We start from the raw sequence: 20,150 nt of genomic DNA, 5'->3' as shown, positions 1-20,150 counted from the left end.
ACAAGCACAGGATGCCACAGCAGGACTGGTGGGAAGGGCGGGGGCGGGGCGGGCACTCACCTCAAACCTCTCCTGCTCCATCCTGTGATGATCCTCCAGCTGTTGTTCCAAATAAGCCAGGTTTCGGAATTTCTCCAGATAAACGTCATATTGTTTTTGCAATTCCTCCTCCATCTTCTCATACTCATCCATAAAGGCTGGCCTGGGATGACCAAACGTAACAAAGTGAAAGATTAATCAATATACAATAGTTTGAAACTGATATTCAGAGTTCCAGATTCCATATGGTTTTCTTTGGAAAGCCTTTAACTGGAGAAAGTTCTTCACTCTTATAACTGCTTAAAGTTAATTTCCTCTTTTCTCCTCCCCCCTCCCAAAATGAACATATTTTTTTTAAATCAGAAAAATGTGCTTTGTAAAACTTTGACATAATCCTGAAAGTATGAATAAAATAAAAATTACTCACAATCCCATCATTTAAGGTATAAGCACTTAATGTTTGACATACATCCTTCTAGACTTTTCTATGCACACATGTAAGAATGCATTATTTAACAAACATTAAGTATATTAACCTTCAATGAAGTTTTGCAGATTTTTCTTACTCAGTATGCCAAAATGTCAATAAAGAGCTAAAAAATAATCATATGTGATACACATCTCTCAAAACCAATAAATTAAATATATGCATTTTCTTAGGCATAATATTCTACTGTCTGGATGTTACAAAATTCAATTGATTCCCTAAAAAAGGAAACATAGGTTGCTACAAATTAAGTCTAAGTTTTTAAACAATAAGAAATTTAAAAATAAAACCATAACAGAAAAATCTATTTCAATGGTTTGTTGAATATACTTTTTTCTCTTATTTAGTAATCTTAAAGGGAGGACTCTGTTCTTTTAAAAGTACAAACAGATAAACTAAAAAACAATATATAATCTTTGCAATAGAGCAAAACTCAGAAACTTTTTGACTAAAAAGATATGAGACTTAACAAAAATGAATTTACACTTGAAAGGCAGAATTTTCTAATGAGACAAATCTATCTGGTGGCCCTGATTCCGAGGTGGGGGTGGGCATGGTCGTGCCCTTGGGTGGGAGGAGGCCTTCCATGCTCCTGGGTTCCTGTCTGCCACCTTCTCACATCTCAGGACAGTAGTCAGAGTGCGGGCCAGTCACCAGCATCTCAAAAGAGCAAGACCCATTCGGAGCAGATGCAGCAGCTGAAGAGAGGAAGGAGTAAAGAGAAAATGAAGGGAGAAAGAGCAGCAGCATGGGAGGAAAAACAAGGGAGAAGCAGAGCAAGAGCAGGAGGTTCAAGGAGGGGGAGGGGAGGAGAGGGGGAGGGGGGAAGGGGAGGGGGAGGGGGAGGGAGGGAGGGGAAGGGGAGGGGGAGGGGGAGGGGAGGGAGAGGGGGAGGGGAGGGAGAGGAGGGAGGGGAGGGAGAGGGGGAGGGGAGGGAGGGGAGGGGAGGGGAGGGAGAGGGGGAGGGGAGGGAGGGGAGGAGAGGGGAGGGAGAGGGGGAGGGGAGGGAGGGGAGGGGAGGGGAGGGAGAGGGGGAGGGAGGGAGGGGAGGGGAGGGAGAGGGGGAGGGGAGGGAGGGGAGGGGAGGGGAGGGAGAGGGGGAGGGGAGGGGAGGGAGAGGGGGAGGGGAGGGGAGGGGGGGGAGGGGGAGGGGAGGGAGAGGGGGAGGGGAAGGAGGGGAGGAGGGGGAGGGGGAGGGGGGAGGGGAGGGGAGGGGAGGGGAGGGGGAGGGGAGGGGGAGGGGAGGGGAGGGAGAGGGGGAGGGAGAGGGGGAGGGGAGGGGGAGGGGAGGGGAGGGGAGGGGAGGGGAGGGAGAGGGGGAGGGAGAGGGGGAGGGGAGGGGAAGGGAGGGGGAGGGGAAGGGGAAAGCTCTAAGAAAATATAAAGAACATACTTAAAAGGCTCCAGTGACCCAGAAGGTGTTTCTGCCACTATTACCCATCCATGTTCCCTGGAGAAGGTAGTTTCGGTGAGGAGTCAGAAGGAAGATGAACTACTGGTGAGGAATTGTAAGTCTAAAATCTACTCAAACCAAGAAATGTATGTTTCTGGTTCTGCCTGATTCACAGCAAGGCACAGATCTGGGGAGATCAAGCCTTGTACAACTTCCACCATCTGCATTTACTTAGTCTGCCCTGCATTCCAAGCTCTAAAAGCTTGAGAGGTTAGGAGTTGAGCAGTTTTACAGACCTACTGAAAGCAGCAAAAAAATGGGTTCAGCAAGTGCACCTATTAGAACAGCAATACGCGTGCATTCTAAGAGGAGAGGCCTTATGCAAAGCTTCTTCCTCTGCTTGAGGGGTTAGTACCACTGACATGTTCTCAGCCCTTTTTAACTCTTCAAGACACCTTTCTACTCACTCTGCAGGCATTCGGATCTACCTGACACTCTGCAGAGTCTGGAGTCGCTTCCGATTTCTTTCCAGTTCTAATTTCCTCTTTTCAATTTTGGCTTCTAAATTAGCTTCATCAGAGGCCACGTTATTGAGAAGGTCTTTAGTCTTCTGAACCTGCACCTACATTTAATAGGAAATGTAAGAGACAACGTGCCTCTAAGGAACCCCAGCCCGACTGTGGGAGGAGAGGAAATTCTCAGCCTCTCAGGCACAACGTCACACTCAATGGCAGTGAAAGCGAGCTCACTAAGCAACCCTCCCCAGGCTGGCACCCCTCATGCGTTAACCAGCCACTCCGGGGACTGCCACACAGGTCCTGGGAAGCTTGTCATCTTCGTTTTTTCCCTGAGAAGAGAGTGTTTCTGCCCAGGGCAACAAATGAAGATGGCAAGCACAGGACAGTGTCCTACACACAGTGGAGAGGCCTAAGCCCTCTGCCCGGTCACCTGTTTAGATTGGTTGCATGTCATCCTGAATTGTTAGAGAGCCTTCATTTACACCAGGCAGGCTACTCCCCTCGTTACAAATATCTGACTTGTAGAATACGCACACGCTCATAGGGCTTTATGCAGGAGGGGATGAAAAGCAACATGGGCTGGTCCCAGCCCCAATCCACTGCCTACTAGGACTGAGAGAAGGTTCTCCTTCCCCCTCCATGGCAACTGAACTCGACTACAGACTAAAAACAAGAGCAACCACTCTGTGAGGTCAGCGAGACAGCAGCTTCCTCGGGAGCTCTGGCCAAGGCAGTGTGAACTGGCCTCTGTGGGGACCTGGGCAGTGCTGGGACAGAGGCCCCTGAGCAAGGGGGGCCGATAAGGAAGCGAAGGGGACCAGGTCACTGATGAAAACCACAGACCCCTATTCTGTCACAAGAGCAAGTTCATTAGAAGCAGGTGTAGTAGGGACAGTAAACAGGCTGTGTCTTCACACTGTGTTGTCTGGGAAGCCAGCCAGGCCGGGGCCGGTGGGCCAGAGCTGCAATCTGCTGCCTTAGGAATAAAGTCTGGAATGCAACCAGCTGAGGGTGGAACGGCCGCCCCGAGGTCCTGATGGCCAAGACGCTCCTGCCAGCACCTGCATACACGCAGAGCCCCATGAAGAGTCAGGGACTGTTCACCCGCAGGTGCCTCTCACCTCAGACTGGTCACATGCCACTCTGAATTGTCAGTCCCTGCTGATTCCCATTGCTCGGGCTACTACCCTGGCCACAGGTACCGGACTTACAGAACAGAGGGACTCCACAGAGAAACCTGCTACGGAGCCCAGACACTCCTCGACTCTCAAACACTGCGTATTTGAAAGCAACCACTTTTACAGACAATTAACTGATGGCTTAATGTTTTTTGTCTAAGTACACTAATCATTTCCAAGATGCTTTTGTGAAAATAATCAAATCCCTAACCATCCATTTGCGGCAAGTGCTTAAAAAAACCCAAGCAGAGATGTGCGTTCGCTCTCTCAGGAAGACAAGGTGTGTCTCCTTTCTGAACAAACAACTCAGGTCCACGGCAACTATTTCTCTGAATAAATGTCAGATTAAAACCTAGTGAATTTATCTGACCTCAAAAACAAAAACGGTTTAACAGTATCTGTTCCTCAAATAAGATCAATGTGATAAACACAATTTTCCCTAGCTTTCTGAAATTAATCCTGTATTTCATTATCTCTTAAGTATCCATGCCATTGTTTTGGTTCTCTTTTTAGTTATCAAACATCATGGATATTTTCCAAAAACAAAAAGATATCTTAAAAGGTACTGACCAAGAAATGAACTGTGCCCTCATCTGGCTGTTCAATTTTTAATATACCCTTAGAACTAAGGCACATGTATGCCAATGTTAACTCGAATCAGCCAGAGTATTATCATGTAAAACTATTTTAAATTTGGAAACAATCACAAACTTACAACAGCTGGAGTATAATAAACAAAGTATTTTTTCCTGACCTGGGTGAAAGGGAGCTGCTGAGCTGAGGTCCCGTCAACTCTGAACACTTCATTTCAGTGTGCATTTCCCACAGATAAGGACTTCCTCTACACGGCCACCACATGGCCATCAGAACCGGAAATGAATGTTGAAGTACCACCACAAGAAGCCTCAGGCACATTCACGTCCCACACCTGTCCCTGTGCAGCCAGCAGAGGATGGGAGCCCCTTGGCGTTGTCACCGCGTCTCCTTAGCCTACGTCAGCCTGGAACAGCTCCACAGCCCTTCCTGGACTCACGGCCTGTTCACTGCTGAAGAGTGAGGCCAAGCAGGTGGTACGATGTCTCTCCACCAGCCGCGGATCAGCTGCAGATCACGCATCTCAGGCCAGAGCAGCACAGGCCTTCTGAGCTGGTGTGCTTCTGGTGTGTTCCTTCACTGGCGACGCTCACTTTGGTCACATGATTAAAGGGGCATCTGCCAGGCTTCTCACGTGAAGTTAACTTTTGCCTGCAATTAGTATTTTGTGGACACCTACTCGGAAACCATGTGAAAAACCTGCTCATCAGCTTTCAATATATTCATTTATTTTTTTATATAAAGTAAAAACTCATGGTCTACCACTTCATCCAGGGGTCTATCACCTTTTACTATAATTTATCTAATTTGATGCTTCAACTGTCCCTGGCTTGGTGAGGGGAAACACCTCAAGCTGGCCTCTGTGTCCTTCTGACAGATTCCTTTCATTCTCTGAGCACTTCCTGGCTCTCTGCACAAGATCTTGTACTTTCTTGTCTCAGTTCTGCAGGCAGCCATTTCTCCCCACGAGCCTCAGGTCCTTTCAGTGGAGAATGGCACTGAAGCCACGATGTGGGCGCTGTATATGTGAGCACTAAGAGATGTACAAATGTGTGTGGGGGTGTGCATATTTATGTATACAGACGTACATACCCTACATATACATACTTCATGTTAAAATCTTTTCCCAGATCTCTATGTATTGAAAACCATGCACTTAACCAACACCTCCAGTTTCCTCCCTTTTCATATTTGTAACCCCCTTCTCCAATGTACTTACTTACTCGATCAATCTGCCTGCATGTAATCAATCTCCCACCCTGGCTGCCCTGCCCTGCTCACCCTGCTCAGGCTCTGATCCCTGTGCTGGGCTGCCCAGGGAGTATCACTGTTTCACAACAAGGACATTATAAAAACGGTCAGCTGTAGAGTTTTGTACAACTCACAGCAAATTCTTGTTTTATGCTACTCTTAACTCATATATGGCTCCCCTGCCTGTGTTTCCTGAATGAATCACCAGTGACGGCTGGATACCTACTATGTGCCGGAAACTAGGTATGACATGCACAGTCATAATGACTGCTGATAAGGACCCCATGAGATCGGCACTGCTCTTCTCCCCACTTAACAGATGAGGAAAGGCACAGAGATGTTAAGTGACTTGCCTAAGATCACACAGTGGGACTCATACCCAAGAAGTCTGAGTCTAGAGTCCCCCTCACTATCTGTCTTCCAAATAAATGCATTAGGTGAGATAAGCAAATAATCACTGATCCTAGTGAGTAGGGACAGTAATCACTCTATTTGTTTTAGTGCTATTTGGAATTAAGAAAACCTAGAAATCATTTAAATGCCCAGCAGTGACTAATTGGTTAAAGTGTGAAGAGTCCATAGAGTATTTATTAAAATTATTGAAGAATTTAAGTGAATTATTAAATTATTAATATTGATAATTTTTAATAACTTGAGAAATTGTTCATATTTATAACAAGGGGAAAAATAACGGTAAGTAACCTCGGTATTCTAGAATGCCCTCCACATTCTTCATTCTAACATGTCCCTTTGTTGTGAGGCCAGGCTTGTTTTGTCTTATGGAGGCAGGAAATCAGTATTTTTGAGTCCCAGGCATAAAAATACTAAATCAAAGTAAAGCACTCCTACCAGAATGTCTTTTATTGCAATTTTCATCACTTTTTCAGTCTCGTTTATTTCCAGAGGTCTGGCAATTGCTTCTGTTCTCAGTTCCTACAGGAAACAATTAAGTAAAATTACATTCAGAAACGGAATTCTCAAAACCAGTTCGAGCTATGCCTAGGGCCTGATTCTCAGGAGTTTCATTACAGTGTGGCTCGCCAGTGCAGAAACACTTCCGCCATCACCTCCTCCAAACATCTCCCGTAATCCCGCCGCCAACCTGGCCTCTCCCCGGTGCTCAAGGCCCTCCTCCTCAGCTGCAGGCCCCACAGCCCCGTACCACAGGATCTTCTTTGCCTGCATTCCATTCAGGAGACCTCTAAACCAGGGGCAGCTCAACTTGCTGTCTGAACCCCCCGCCGACCTCTGGTCCCTTTCAGGTTGCCTGTCACTGCCAACAGAAACCAATGAGAAGCATCAGTGGCCCTGCGACTGGTGTAGGCCAGCACTCAGTCAAGGTGGGCATGTGTGCCTGTCCTGCGGGGCTGCCAATGTCTGAGACGTGCGTGTAACGTGAATACAGTTATAGGGCCCTGGAGCACTTCATCAAATTCCATCTTTGGCTGCTTTTAATCCACAGCATAGCTTATCTCCCTCACTGGTGGAAAGGATCAAGGGCAGGAGTTGACTTAATCAGGGCACAGAGCATGGTGCTGCTCTTCAAGGAACATTTGCTGAGTGCATGGAAGACAAATACTGGAGAGAGGCTCTTCCCCAGACATTGACTGCACAGAATTTAAGTGCTGTATTCAGGGTCTCATGGCTTCCATGCAACAGTTCAGCCACTGATGATTCTGACTCACTGCAGCGTGGTGCTGAGAGTCCCCGGGGAGTCCCAGCGGAGTCTCACACTGAAGCCACAGCTCCTCGGCCGTTCGCCAGGGACCAGCTCTTATGCCCAGGTCTGCGACGGACATGCGCAGACAAATGCACACAGCTGCACCATGAGCAGAAACCCGGGCGCCCCTGGCACTGCCTCAGCGGTGACCTAACCTGAGATGCTCGCAGCAGTTTGTTCTGCCAACTGCCCTCCACCAGGTGGCACGCAGGAGGTCAATATGCCAAGAACAGGAAAGGTGACCTGGCACCGAAGCCCCCCACTTCTACACTGCAACTAGGGCAAAAATGAGAAGTGAGAGGAGGAAAAATACCAGTGTCCCACAGCAGGGATGCCAGGACACAGGCAAGGCCGTGAGAGTGGTCGTGGCTGACACACCTGAGAGAAGCAGAGCAAAGTAAATGCTTTTCACTTCAAAACATCAGGTGTGAGCACGTATGCTTCAAATGCCATAAATCCTTACAGGTAAGAATTACACGGTACCACATTTCTTCTTAAACCGGTGACCCCCAAATCTGCTGCACACTGGCATCACCTAGAGATCTTTAAACACCAATTGCCTGGCTCTCACCCCCAGACATTGACTCACTGGTATCAGGGACACCTGGACGTCAGGGGATTTAGCAGCTCTTCAGAGGAGTTTTAGGAACCACACTCTCAGCCACTTAGTGAGTGGGTGGAGCACTCTCCTTGACTGGCACTGGCTCAAACAAGGACTGCAAAAATATTCAACCATATGTTAGCTTCAGCTGACTGGTAGCGACTGCCCGGGTTACTGGTTCCAAACCGCTGTATGTCACCTTCACTCGGGAGACTTAGAACTCCCGATGCCCAGGTCACATTCCACACCAGAGACACCACATGGAAGCGGGGCATCGGTAGGTGTTGGACATTCCCAGGTGATTCCACGGGGCTCAGAAGAGCACTGTTGACAAGCACACTGAGGCTGAGTCCGCCCGGAGGAGCTCGGGGGCAATGAAGTCCGCGGCAGGCACTGGGAGAGGCTGTGGCAACGGGCCCTGCATCTGCCATCCTGACTGGGAGCCAGTGCCCACCACAGGCAGGGCGAGCAGCTTACACTGGGAAGCTTTTCCACACATTATCTCATTTAACCAGGTAGAGTTTAATAAAATCAGAACAGGGATAAACAGAACTGGAGAAGAAAACCTGGAAAATCTGCTCAGCCGAGGAAGCAGCTGAGTTGTCTGAATGCTGCTCACCCTCAGTTCCACCTCCCTGCCCAGCAAATCATACAGAGACGCTCCTTTGGAGGTGATTTCAGAAGCAAGCTGCCTGGCTGCTTTCAAATCTGCAATCTGAAGGGAAAATTAAAAAACCAGAAACATCAGGGACAGGTTAATAGGCATTCAGAAGCACCCAGTGTCAATGTCACTCCTACCTCCTGTCGGGACAGTTGGCTGTAGAACGTTTTCCACAGACATGTTTACATACCACGTAAGAGCTCCCAGGACCCCCGGGTCCCTCTGAAAACCCAAATGTCAAGTCAAATGTAATCTTCAACCAGGAGCTGTAGGAGGGTGAAAGCTCACAGGCTCCCTCTTTGGACCAGATCACAACAGGGGACCCCAGTGGGGTGGCCAGAGGGGAACCTGAGGGATGCATTTCCTACTGCAGACCCCTGATGCCCCTTACCCTCCACCTTTAGACCATGCTGCGCAGGCTGCCATGAGGCCACAGGAGATCAAGCACGAGGCCCTCGCGCAGACGTGGCTCCCACGGGGTGACAGCTGTCGCTGTGGAGGGGGCTGCTGCTGTGCGCGAGTGTCCTCCTTAGACTGCGTGTCACCCCCTCTTCCTCGAATATGTTACACTTTCCAAAGAGCCCAAGCACACATCTCCCTGCTGTGCTCACTCTCCCTCTCCCCTGAACAACTAATTCCCACCTCCTCTCTCCTATTTTCAAACCCCTCGAACAACCATCCCTCTTCACTCACAGTCATGACTGCCTTCTCTCCCAGGACCCCGCTCCACAAGCTCCAGCTCTGCCTCCCGTCTCCTCGGCAGGGGTCTCGGCACCCTCCCCACCCCTCAGCCCGCAGCGCCGGAGCTGTCTCCCCGCCTCCTATGCTGCTCGCTCTCATCCTAAGCTCACGGCTTTAACACCACCTACGGCTGAGGCCTGACGTCCCACCCGGCCACCTCATAGATCCTGCGCTTCCTGTGCTCCAAGCCGAACTCCTCATCTCTCCTGCCAAACCCGCTCCTCCCAAACTCCACCCCATTTCAGTAAACAGCAGCTCCGTCCTTGCAGGTACTCGGACCAAAAACGTTAGCTGTGATGTCTGAAACAGCATCCACTAGCCCCATACGGTCATTTTCAATGTCAGATAATTTTAAATTAAACAAAATTTAAACTCGGCTCCTCGGCTGTGCTAGTCATATGTGGCTAGTAGCTCCTGCCCAGGATGGTGCACAGAACATGGCCAGCATCACAGATGGTTCTCCGTGGTGCTGCTTTAGGGTCTGCCTTGCATAGTTTACCTGCACCCACAGCTGGTCCCGCAGGACCTGCCTTCAAAGTAAGTTCTAACCTCCGGCCACTTCTTCCCACCGAGGAGTCTGGCTCCTGGTTAAAAACCTCTGTGTCACTTTTCAGGCCAGACCATGACAGTGACAAACACTTTATCCGGCTGACCACACGGGAGAAGCTGCTCCTACGGCCCCCCTCAGACGGGGGGCTCCAGGCTCCCCTGTGCTCTGCAGTCTCGGAGGGGAGGTGCCATCAAGGGCTGAGGCCCCTCTGCATGGTCGTGAGCCTACAGATGCCTGCACTCCGAGCCCTATCACCCCCACTCCCAGGTCTTCTCACCTGAGGCCTTGGGCCAGGTCCTCTTCAGGGCCTCTGTTGAGGCCTCCTTACGGGGAGAAGCGGGGAGAAAACTTGAGGACACTTTTCCCACTAACTCATACCCACTGCTTTTCCACTCCCAGACTTCCACCACCTTGAGGGGCATAAAATTGCCAGAGCCTTTTGTTTGGAGCTCCGTCAAGAGCGAGGTGATCCCTACGAACTGACTCTCAACCAGGGCGCCGTCCATGGAACGGGCGGGGGTCGGGGGGGGCGCTTCCTCCGGCATGGCCTCCTGTTCAGCCGCCACAGTAAGTGACGCAAGACAGCTGTCACTTTGACTTGCTGCTTCCATCCAGCCCTCCCGCCAGGCAGCTGGCCCTCCCTCCAAGCCCGGCTGAGCTCCGGCAGCTCCCTCGCCCACAACGGCTCTGCTCCAGGCGCTCCCACTCTCGCCTCTGCCCTGCTCCCACCCTCACCTCTGCCCTGCTCCCACCCTTGCCTCCCCTTTCAGTCTGCCCCCAGTCCAGCAGCCAGAGTGGTCCTTTTATAGGAAGCTTCAAATCTCTGCTCAAAACTCAACAATCTTCTGCCTCAGAGTAACAGTCCAAGTCTTTACAGTGGCGTGCCGGGCCCCCAGGGTCTGTGGCTGCCTCCCCTTCTAGCTCTCATCCCGGGGCCCCCTTGTGCTTCCTCAAACACGCAAGGCACACTTTTATCAGAGGACGGTTTCCCTCTCCACTGCACAGCCTACTACTTCCCTCTTCAGAACTCTGCTGAAAACGTCCAGTCCCTGAAGTCATCTTGCCCCTATTTAAGACGTCCCCAGCGGTCCCCAGCCCCGCCCTGCCTCACTAGTCTCCACACATTTCTCGCATCTACCTGCCCTTCCTTCCGCTTAGTTTGCAGTCTGACTTCCCAGTGAACTGCAGGGACAGCATCTCTGTCCTTTTTGTTCACAACTGTCCCCAAGCGTGCCTTGACAGATAGCAGACTTTCAACAAATACTTGAATTTATTGTGACTTCTGCTGTTATCCAAATGCTGATGAGCACAAAGCTGACATGTGTCCCCAGTCAGGGAATAAGGGAAGTTCTGGTTCTGACGTCACACATTCCGCCCCTCACTACAAAGCCTTTCACTTCCTTACCTTTGGGCCAAGATCAAACTTGAATTTGCTGGTATCTTCCTCTCCCACTCTTGAGCCCTCCATCCCTTTGGTCTTCATAGCATTGTAAAGGACAGAGGTGACCTTCAGGAGCTCTTTCACTGCATACCCATCTGCTTGATAAAGCTTCTTAGTATTGAGTTTTATATGTGCCTTGGTGGCCTATTTTCAGACAAAAAAAAAAGCTTAAGGCCCTTCTCATATAAAATGTAAGCCAAATCCCACATGGGTGATTTGAAAATGTCTCTGCCAATAACTGGGGTATGACCCGATCAGATGACTCATACACAAGTGGGTACGTAAATTAATACAGTCTTGCTGGGGAGCCATTTGGTAAATGACAGAAATGACAAATGCACACGTTTTTTTGAGCCGGCAACTCCAACCCTCAGGACTCATCCTAGGGAGACGCTCACAAACAAGATGAAGCTATAGGCTCCTCGCTACTGCACTGTTTCAAAGAGCAAAAGTTACAAACAGCCCGAATGCCTATCTATATAAATTATATACATTACATATATCCATGCAAGCAATAATACTCAGGTGTAAGAGAGAATGAGAAAATTCTATATGTATTTGGAAAGTTCTCCAAAATGTACCATCAGGTGAAGAAAGCTAGATTCTAGACAGTGGTGTACTATATGCCACTATTTGTTTGAAAAGAAGAAAAAGTATATTCTACTTGCTTACCTATACAGAAAGAAGCTCTAGAAAATATTAAAAATAGTGATTGCTGGGAATGGAACTGGACTGACGGCAGATGGAAGAGAAAGTCATTTTATTCTGTATTGTTTTATGCTCTAAATTTTTTTCTTTTTTTATCGGAATATAGTTGGTATACAATACTATATTGGTCTCAGATGTGCAACACAGTGATTTGATGATTTAAAGAAACTTTTTTGAACCATGAAATACATTACCTATTCAAAAATAAGTAAAAATCTTAACAAATGAATTAAAAACAAAAAAACAAAAACCTTTGCTGGTGAAATGGCTCCACAGAAACCTAATAATGAAATAGATTTAGAAACTTGAAAGCAGGCCTAACTAGAACTCTCTTTTTCAAATTATTTAATTCCACAACTCCATCAAATAACCATGAACTAACCATGAACTGGGCAATCGCCTTAATGAAGAAAACACGGTCTTGTTCAGTCTCAACATCAGAAGGGATATCAGTCTGAGGTTCATACCTATCATAGAAGTAGAAGACAAGTTAATTAAGTACAAAGTCCACAAAAGAGAGTGGACAACTGAGTGGACAACAGATCTGTGGCAGGAAGCTCTCTGAGTCCCCAGCTGAAGAAGTAAAATGAAGAAAGACTTCAAAAGCAACACAAAATACCAAACACCTAAGGGAGCAAATCCTCGCCTGAGAATAGGTGTAAATGATTTCAAAAATCAAATCTGGGGCTCAGCTTACAAAATGAAATCTATCTCAGACCTCAAAGTTTAATTAATTAGAACTATTACTCTGGTTGGCAGCCCTTGATACAGGGCTGACTAGTTAGCTTTGAGAAGCAGTAGAACAGCTGGAGGCACTGTTTTTGAGTTACTGATGACCACCAGGGGTCGGCAGACTGCAGCCCTTGGCCTCTTGCCTGTACAGCTTGCAAGCTAAGAAGTGTTTTCACATTTTTAAAGGGTTATAAAAAACAAAACACGGGGAAGAATACGTGAGAGATAGTATATAGCCTGCAACATCTGCAAGATTCACTCACTACCTCCTTAACAAACGGCTGCCAACCCTGAGTCACATTGGACTTTTCACACAAAATGAAATCTGAATTACTTCTAACCCAGGGTGCTCATCAGGGTTTCTCTAAGGAGGGCCCTGCCACTCTTTGACAGGGGTGAGAGGATGAAGAGGAGCTTGGACCAGTGCCATCGACCAGTAGGGAGAAATATCCTCCTTTTCTCATTGCCTGGCATATTCCCTTCTTCCACCGCATTCTTTAACTCAAGATGATTTTTAGCAGGTTACAGCTGAATCTACCAAACTCCTATTTCGTTGGACTTTTCCCTTTGCTTCACAACAGTACCCTGTTTCTAGGCTGTCAGTCAGGACAATGTAGTATTCATTCTGAGACTTCCATAAAGTGCAGTACTAACCTTTTCACAAGCCAAAGAAGTACTTCAGACACAAGTCCAAAATTTGGTGTGCGGAAATTTTCCATAGAAATATGTCGAGGGTATCCCAAGGCTCTCATCATCTCTGTAAAGTCTGTCCAAGGGAAAATATAATTCAGTCAGCTTTTCATCAAACAGCAACTACTTATTTAGATAACTTCTTTGTTTTCCTTTCTTATTTCCAATCTACTGACACAATTTTAGGAACTATTTATCAACTCTCTAAGAGGGAAAGAAAAAATGAGATAAAGGTATGACACAAAAAAAACCCCAAAACCAGAAAAAAGAATGGAAAACCAGAAGACTTTTTAAAAAGTTAAAATACCAAATCTTCTTCCTAAAAACTTTAAGTTGAAAGGGAGAAGTGCAAGCTGTACATTGCAATGGGGTACAGAATGGGTTGTGAATTGAATTTCTCTCTTTGATATCTCATTTCTCTCTTGGTTATCTTTACCACTCAGAATGAGAAATACCTGGGCTTATAAAAGTCATAAAGAAAAAATATTTTTAAATGTTAAAGAGTAGTCATTTGTGGGGGTGGGTGGGGTGAAGTTCATGTTTCTGAGTTATCTTTTTTTTCTTAGGGAGTATATAGGGCCTTAATAACAAATTTTAAAGATTAGTTACATTGTACTTAGGGAAACCTTAGAATGGTTGAACTGCAGAGCAATATTTTGATTATAAAACAGATTAAGAAACAGTATTAAGACTTGATGCTGGGGGTTGCAGTCACTAGCTTTAACCAGGACTTAGAAATGAACACAATGAATGTGTTTTGTGTTTCCATGACATACAGCAGGAAACACAAAACATCTGTATCCAGCAGGCTTCTGGTTATGTGATGTCTGCTCTCATTCTCTTTGAAGGTGGATCTTCAAAATGTTCCAACAAACTTCACAAATGAGCTACCTGGGCATTGGAGTTTAGGCTGGATGTCACCAGACAGAAGGTAATGAACAGAGGAAAAAGCAATGGCACAAAGGACCTCTGTCGCTGTGTTTTGGGAAATCTGAATAGAGTGATGGAAAATAAAACAGCAGCCTTCCCACCACACAGTCAGGCACTGCCTAATACTTCTTCCCACTAAGTAGTAGCCAGGTTCTATTACTGTCAAAATGCAGACAATTTGACTAAGATTATTATCATAAATTGCACAATTGGACAGCATTCATCTAAGGTCAAAAAGTTCAGAAATCCCCTTCTTGTACATTTTCCCCAACACAACTTCATGCAACGTCCCCCAGCAGAGTGCTGGCCTCTGTAAACTAAGCGGGAGGCAACACTTGTCTCTGCAACATACAGTCAACCAAGAACCTTCAAATCCCAGAAGGCAAAATCCACGCTATGGTGCCGGTAAGTGCATCAGTGATATGTGATGGCTCTTCCTGTATTTCATATGGTAGAAAATGCAATTCGTTTTCTGAGCACGTACTATGTGTCTGACACTGTGCTAGGTGCCCTACATACTGCTTCTCATTTCCTAAACTCGCCTAGAACAACTGTAGGATTGTATCCCTGAAAGGAGTAATCTTTAATGGTGATGTTTCAGGCGCCAGCAATTTGCCGTGAGGAAGCCCCTCAGATCGTGGCAAACTGGCATTCGTCTTCTACGCCTACCCAGGTGGAGCCAGTTACCTGAACTGCTTGAGATTCAGCGAATGATAGTGAATAAAAAACAAGAGATTTTGATTCACAGAGTCCTGTGCCGTGATCTTTGGTTCCACCTAGTTCTGAATGACCTAAAGCAACCTACTTTCTCTCTCTGGGTCTCAAAGAACTTCATCCAGGAATTATACTACCTACCTCGCTGCAAAAGCGAGGACTAAAATAAGATACTGAATGTGAAATGCCAAGGGTGTAACAGCCGTCCCCGCAGATAGTAGTAACTAACTCTCTTACCCCCGTTCCACTTCCTCACCCTCCTAAGCAAGCACTTGGGCTCCCTTGTCCTCACCAGCTCCGAGAGGCTCTGGAGGTCAGACAACCTGAACTCAGAACTCCAGCGCCAGCTCTTACCACCTGCGTCCCTTGACCGAGTTACTTGGCCTCTCTGAGCCCGTTTCCTCATCTCCAAATACAGGAGCACAGAGGTGTTCAGAGGAGTAAATGAAATGTGGTACAAAGGTTTGTAGCAGATTGTAAAAACTAAAAAAAAAAAAAGTTAGCCTTAATTATTGTTCTCCAGCGTGCTCCTCGGTGTTTTTTTTTTTTGAGCTCTAAGCTAACCCAATTCAAACACGGTTTCTGTGTTTTCCAATATGGCCGCAAACCAACCCATGTGGTTATAGAATTAAAATTAGATAAAATTAAAACGGGTTCCTCAGCAGCACTAGCCACACGTGGCCAGTAGCAGATGCAGAATTTCCCAGCATCGCAAAAAGCGCTGAGCGGGGGCTGGGCGCTCGGCCTGGAGGGCGGCAGCGCGCCGGGGCCGCCTCCCAGGCGCGGGGGCACGCGACGGGGGCACCGGCGGCGCGAGCCTCGGCGGGACTCGGACCGGGGACCCGAAGGGCCGGAGCCCCGAGCCTCGGAAGGACCGGCCGGTCACAGGGGTAAGGGCTGCCTTACTGCGGAGGTCGCGGAAAGACATGGCGCTCTGGTCCCTGGGAGTCCAGCTTCTCGGCCGCCTGGGCTCGGGCGCTCGAGGGTCTCTATGGCAACGCACGGAGCCCTAAACGGCGCGCGGCCGGGGCCAAACAAGACGGGAAGCGAAGCGCCCGAACCGTGCGCGCATGCGCACGAGAGGAGGCCACCAGGCCGTTCCGGGGGCGCGGGATCCTGATTCCGGGAGTCGCGCGGTGGGCCGATCCTCTACGCGCACTTTGCAGACAGATTATTGGCACTGGTTGACACGTTCTGAGCACCTACTATGTGCCTGGCACTGTGCTAGGAGCCTTATATACTGCTTCTCATTTCCTAAACTCCCCTAGAAGAAATGTAGGAATATATGACGAAGCCATATCTTCCTCCTGGGTCCTGTGCCCAGCACGCTTTACTCTGGCAGATGTAAACTGCCTGGCCCGCATCTGAATCCCCCGAGGAACAGAGAGACCTGAACTGGCTGCTAGGCGGTGAACGGCGACTGGGCTGTGACCCGCCCACGCGCAGCGGGCTCGGGCTTCACGACAGGCCGGAATTCGCCCGGGGCCTCGTGCCGCGGCGGTTGTCTTGGCAACCTTGGCCTACAGAGCGGTAAGCCTGCGGGTCCGCCGGGGGCTCACCTGGAGCGTCGCTTCCTGTCTGTCGGGGCTGGGACACAGGTGTCAGAGAAGGGCTGGGAGGCGAAGTGAGCTGAGTCCAGAACGGAGAGCCGCCCTCCGCCCCTGCAGTGGTAATAGCGAAGTAAGAGCCCTACAAGCAGAGTCCCTGAGTAGATCCGCGCATACGTGGTCACTATGACAAAGGTCACAGCATTTCAGTGGAGAAAGAGCCTTTGCTTAAGTATCCGCCGTCGGTCCTGAGAGTATGCCTGGGAGTGGAACTGCTGGGTCATGTGGCCGGCAGTCACAGGTTCAGCAGCAGGGTAGGAGGCTCCAGCTTCTTCACATCTTCCCTAACACTGTCATTCTGTTTTTTTAAAAAAATGATTATAATCATCCTGGGTGCGAAATAGTATCTCACTGTGGTCTAAATTAGCATTTCCCTAAGATTAATTATGTTGAACATTTTTTCATGTGTTTTAATAGGTTTTTTCAAGTGTGAAGGTTCTCTAAGATCACGTCATCTGTGGAGAATTGAAAGTTTTACTTTTTAAGAAACTGCTTCCCAAAGTAGTGGTTTTAAGTTTTACATTTCCCCCAGCAGTACGCGAGAGCTCCAGTTCTCCACATCCTCTCCTTCACATGTGGTGTGATCCACACAATACCCTATCATCTACTTCTGGAAAAATGGACAGTCAGAAAAGTGAAGTGACTTGCCCGATCACCCAGAACCACCTTTTCAGCCTGCTCAAAACAGTGCCCAGGTCTCACCAACTCTGTACCCCTCTACCCCCATTTCCCACCCACAGATGAGGAAACTGAGACCCCAAGAAGTCACGCCCCAGGGAGTGACTCTCCTGCCTGCAAGAGCTGAGTCTGGTGCGGCCTGCCCAAGCCAGAGGCACCAGGGACCTCCCCTCAGGTTCCACTCCCTCATCCCTGTCCTCCCACCACGACCCTGTCCTGGGCATCTTCCTCTCCCAAACTTGGAGATCCAGGAAGGCTGGGAGTCTTCCCTGTGATAGCATAGTGCTAGTTGCCATGGGAGACGTGCAGACCCAACCCCTTAAGCAGGGGAGAACAGAGCCCTGCCACACAGGGGGCTGGGCCACTCCTCCCCCACTACACTGGCCCTCCATGGAGGCTTTGGGCTGTGCATTCTCTGAGCTGCGCATCAGAGAAGGTGCCGGGCTGCAGGGAGCCCGACTTGGGCCCAGAAACACCTGCGTGGCTTCAGAGACATGCATGCTTGGGAGAGGGGAATGGCTACTGGTCCAGACTGTGGGACCCTGGGCTGTGTGATCCTGGACCCACCAGGCAATTTCTATACTCACCACTGGGATGCTCTTTCTAGGGTTGGGGGCAAAAAGTGACAGCAGAACGACTGAAAGATGTCTTGCCAAGGTCTCAAGACTTCTCATACCTCCCTGTTGGTTGGGAAAGGGAAAGGGGGTTAATGTTTGTAAGGTAAAATCAAGCCGAAATAACCTAGCAAGGAGGCCACAAAGGAGCCAAAAGAGTTTAATTGAGCGCAATCCCGGGTAATATTCGCCGGTCTGGCTAGTCACAGGCCGGGGAAGTTGCGCCCAGCAGGGCAAGCAGTGAATTTTTAAAGAAGTTAGGGGGAGGGAGAGCAAAGGTATACAGTGGCGCAAGGATTGGCTCACCTAGAATACGTGGGGGCCTCTCATTGGCCTTTAGCCAAGTACTGGAAAGTTGCTACTACTATTCTAGGTTGGGAGAGGGCTCTAGTTAGGAATTTCTGGAATGTTGTCAGACCTGAACCTGTTGGCCTCTCTGCCTTATTTGGTGAGGCCTGAGCTTGTCCAATGGGCTCACCCCTTCCCCTGGTGCCTCCAGCCTTACAATGTTGAGAAGGTGGGAGACATAGGCTGAGACCATCTGACAGACAGGTAAGCTGAGGCTGGCAGACATGGGTGGAGCCCATCACATGAGCTGGACCTAGAGCACGTGACCTGTTCTCCCCTCATGGCTGCTGCAGTCTGCCAGCCATACCCTCTCACTCACCCCTCCACAGATGCAGCAAGCTGGGCCCGAGAACACCCCAGCCACCCTGACACACCACCCAACATCTACAAAGGAGGTCTGGGTGCTCAGCAGCAGCAGTGCCCCAGTGCCCAGAGAAGCCCAAGAACTTCCGGCTATGCCATCTGCAGGGCCAGGCTCCCTACCTGCCAGGCCACATGCAGCCCACTGGCCAGCATAAGAGCCACTGGCTAGGCCAGCTCATGACCAGGGACTGCCCGCTACAGCCCAAGGGCATGGCCTGGACCCTGGATCTGCCACAGGAGACTCTGAGCCCATGTAACAGCCACCGCTCAGCCCTTCTGGTAGCTCAAATGCCCAGGGACAACCTGGGAAATATAGGCGAGCACCAGACCAGGTGAGGAGGGCTGGGGACAGGAGGGGAAGACCCAGGTAAGGGCTGTACTGGGGACTCCGGATGGATGTAGATAGGTCCTTCTTCACTCACAAGCCTCCTGGGTTCCTGTCCTAGCTCTGAACTCCATTAGACACCTTGGACAGCTCCCCCCAAATCCCCAGCCTGATTTTCTATTTGTAAAATGAGTGGTTTGGGTTAGATGAGGGTCTTTCTAGCTTAAATCATCTCCCTTCTTTCTTCACTCCTTTAAGGGTTCTTTTTAAAGAGAACTGCTCCCTCCCCTCCTATTTTGAAAGACACCAGGCTTTGGGGGTCATAGGATGGGCTGACAGCCTCCCCCTGGGTCCCTCAAAGTGACTCCTCTCTGCTCTTCTCCACAGCTCCCAGTTCCGGCACGGACCCAGCCAAGGGTGCCCCCTCCCAGCCGGATCCCCCCTCCCAAATGCTCGGGGCTCAGGCGCAAGAGATCCCGGAGGGCCTTGGAGGAGTCCACATGTCCCTTGTGCAAGAGGACTCACTCTGGGGCACTGGAGGGGCCGTAGTGATGGACTGCCTGCTGGCGCCCCCAGGGAGGGGCGCGGATGCCAGCAGGAGGGGCAGGCAGGTCCCGAGAGGAATGGCTATGCCCCACCAGCGGCCCCCTCACACCGAGGTGCCCCAGCAGCTGCCCAGCACCAGAGCCTGGCCAGCCTCAGGAAGGCCTGAGGAGGTGGAGGAGGAAGTCCTGTGGGAGGAGAAATAGAAGCCTGGGCGTGTCCTTGCAGCCTGCTCCCACTCAGGTCGGCCACTTGTATCTGGGAGGCTGGCTGAGGAGAGTGGCTCCCAAGAGGCTGGGGAGCTGCGGGCCTGCCCCCAATAAAAGTCAAGGCTCTCGCATGCTGCTCACGCGGTATGTCATCGGGCTGATCTGACACTGAACCCCTTGGCACCTGTGTTCTGAGAGCCACATTTGGAATCAGGCCCAGAGGTTCTGAGATGCTCCCACCCTTAGATGAGGAGGGAGCCATCCTCCTCGCGATGGGACTCCCGGAAGGCTTCTGGGTGGGCAGGGTCTCAACAGGCCCAGAGCAGAGGACAAAGGCAGGCAGGCCAGGTTAGGGAGGGTGGCAGGGAAGCATGTTCCCAACCTAGGCAGAGAAGGTGGCCTGACCCCCCACGCCACCCCTCACCAGGGCTTGGTGGAGTCTCTGCTCTGTGGGGACCCCCGGCTGCGTCATCCCTCCAGGTGTATGGGCACAGCCCTTCTCCCAGCTGGGCTAG

General features: G+C 49.8%; 2 protein-coding genes across 5 annotated transcripts in view; one reads left to right on the top strand and one right to left on the bottom strand.

Annotated features, from left to right (window-relative positions):
- Positions 1-16,826, bottom strand: part of CLUAP1 (clusterin associated protein 1) — a 31,441-nt gene extending 14,615 nt beyond the window's left edge. For 2 of the 4 annotated variants that reach the window (XM_036920421.2, XM_036920422.2), the window contains exons 1-8: positions 15,855-16,011; positions 13,269-13,380; positions 12,265-12,349; positions 11,139-11,318; positions 8,401-8,496; positions 6,310-6,393; positions 2,408-2,541; positions 61-202 (exon numbers count right to left, since the gene is read on the bottom strand). In XM_036920421.2, the coding sequence (XP_036776316.1) occupies positions 61-202; positions 2,408-2,541; positions 6,310-6,393; positions 8,401-8,496; positions 11,139-11,318; positions 12,265-12,349; positions 13,269-13,380; positions 15,855-15,876 (855 nt within the window). In that variant the 5' untranslated portion in view covers positions 15,877-16,011. Of the gene's footprint in view, positions 1-60; positions 203-2,407; positions 2,542-6,309; positions 6,394-8,400; positions 8,497-11,138; positions 11,319-12,264; positions 12,350-13,268; positions 13,381-15,854; positions 16,012-16,507 lie in introns of those variants that run through there. The other 2 variants (XM_036920423.2, XM_036920420.2) reach the window with 2 other exon arrangements.
- A 1,497-nt stretch (positions 16,827-18,323) lies between these two features.
- Positions 18,324-19,571, top strand: C10H16orf90 (chromosome 10 C16orf90 homolog). The gene is given in 4 exon segments (XM_036920444.2): positions 18,324-18,626; positions 18,629-18,874; positions 19,271-19,338; positions 19,340-19,571. Coding segments are annotated over 4 exon segments (558 nt in total). The 5' UTR covers positions 18,324-18,475; the 3' UTR covers positions 19,433-19,571.
- Positions 19,572-20,150: the final 579 nt, after the last annotated feature.

The sequence above is a fragment of the Manis pentadactyla genome, chromosome 10 (assembly GCF_030020395.1).
Source record: "Manis pentadactyla isolate mManPen7 chromosome 10, mManPen7.hap1, whole genome shotgun sequence".
NCBI lineage: Eukaryota > Metazoa > Chordata > Mammalia > Pholidota > Manidae > Manis > Manis pentadactyla.
Note: the sequence above shows the minus strand (reverse complement) of the source record. Positions and strands in the feature narration are given on the sequence as shown.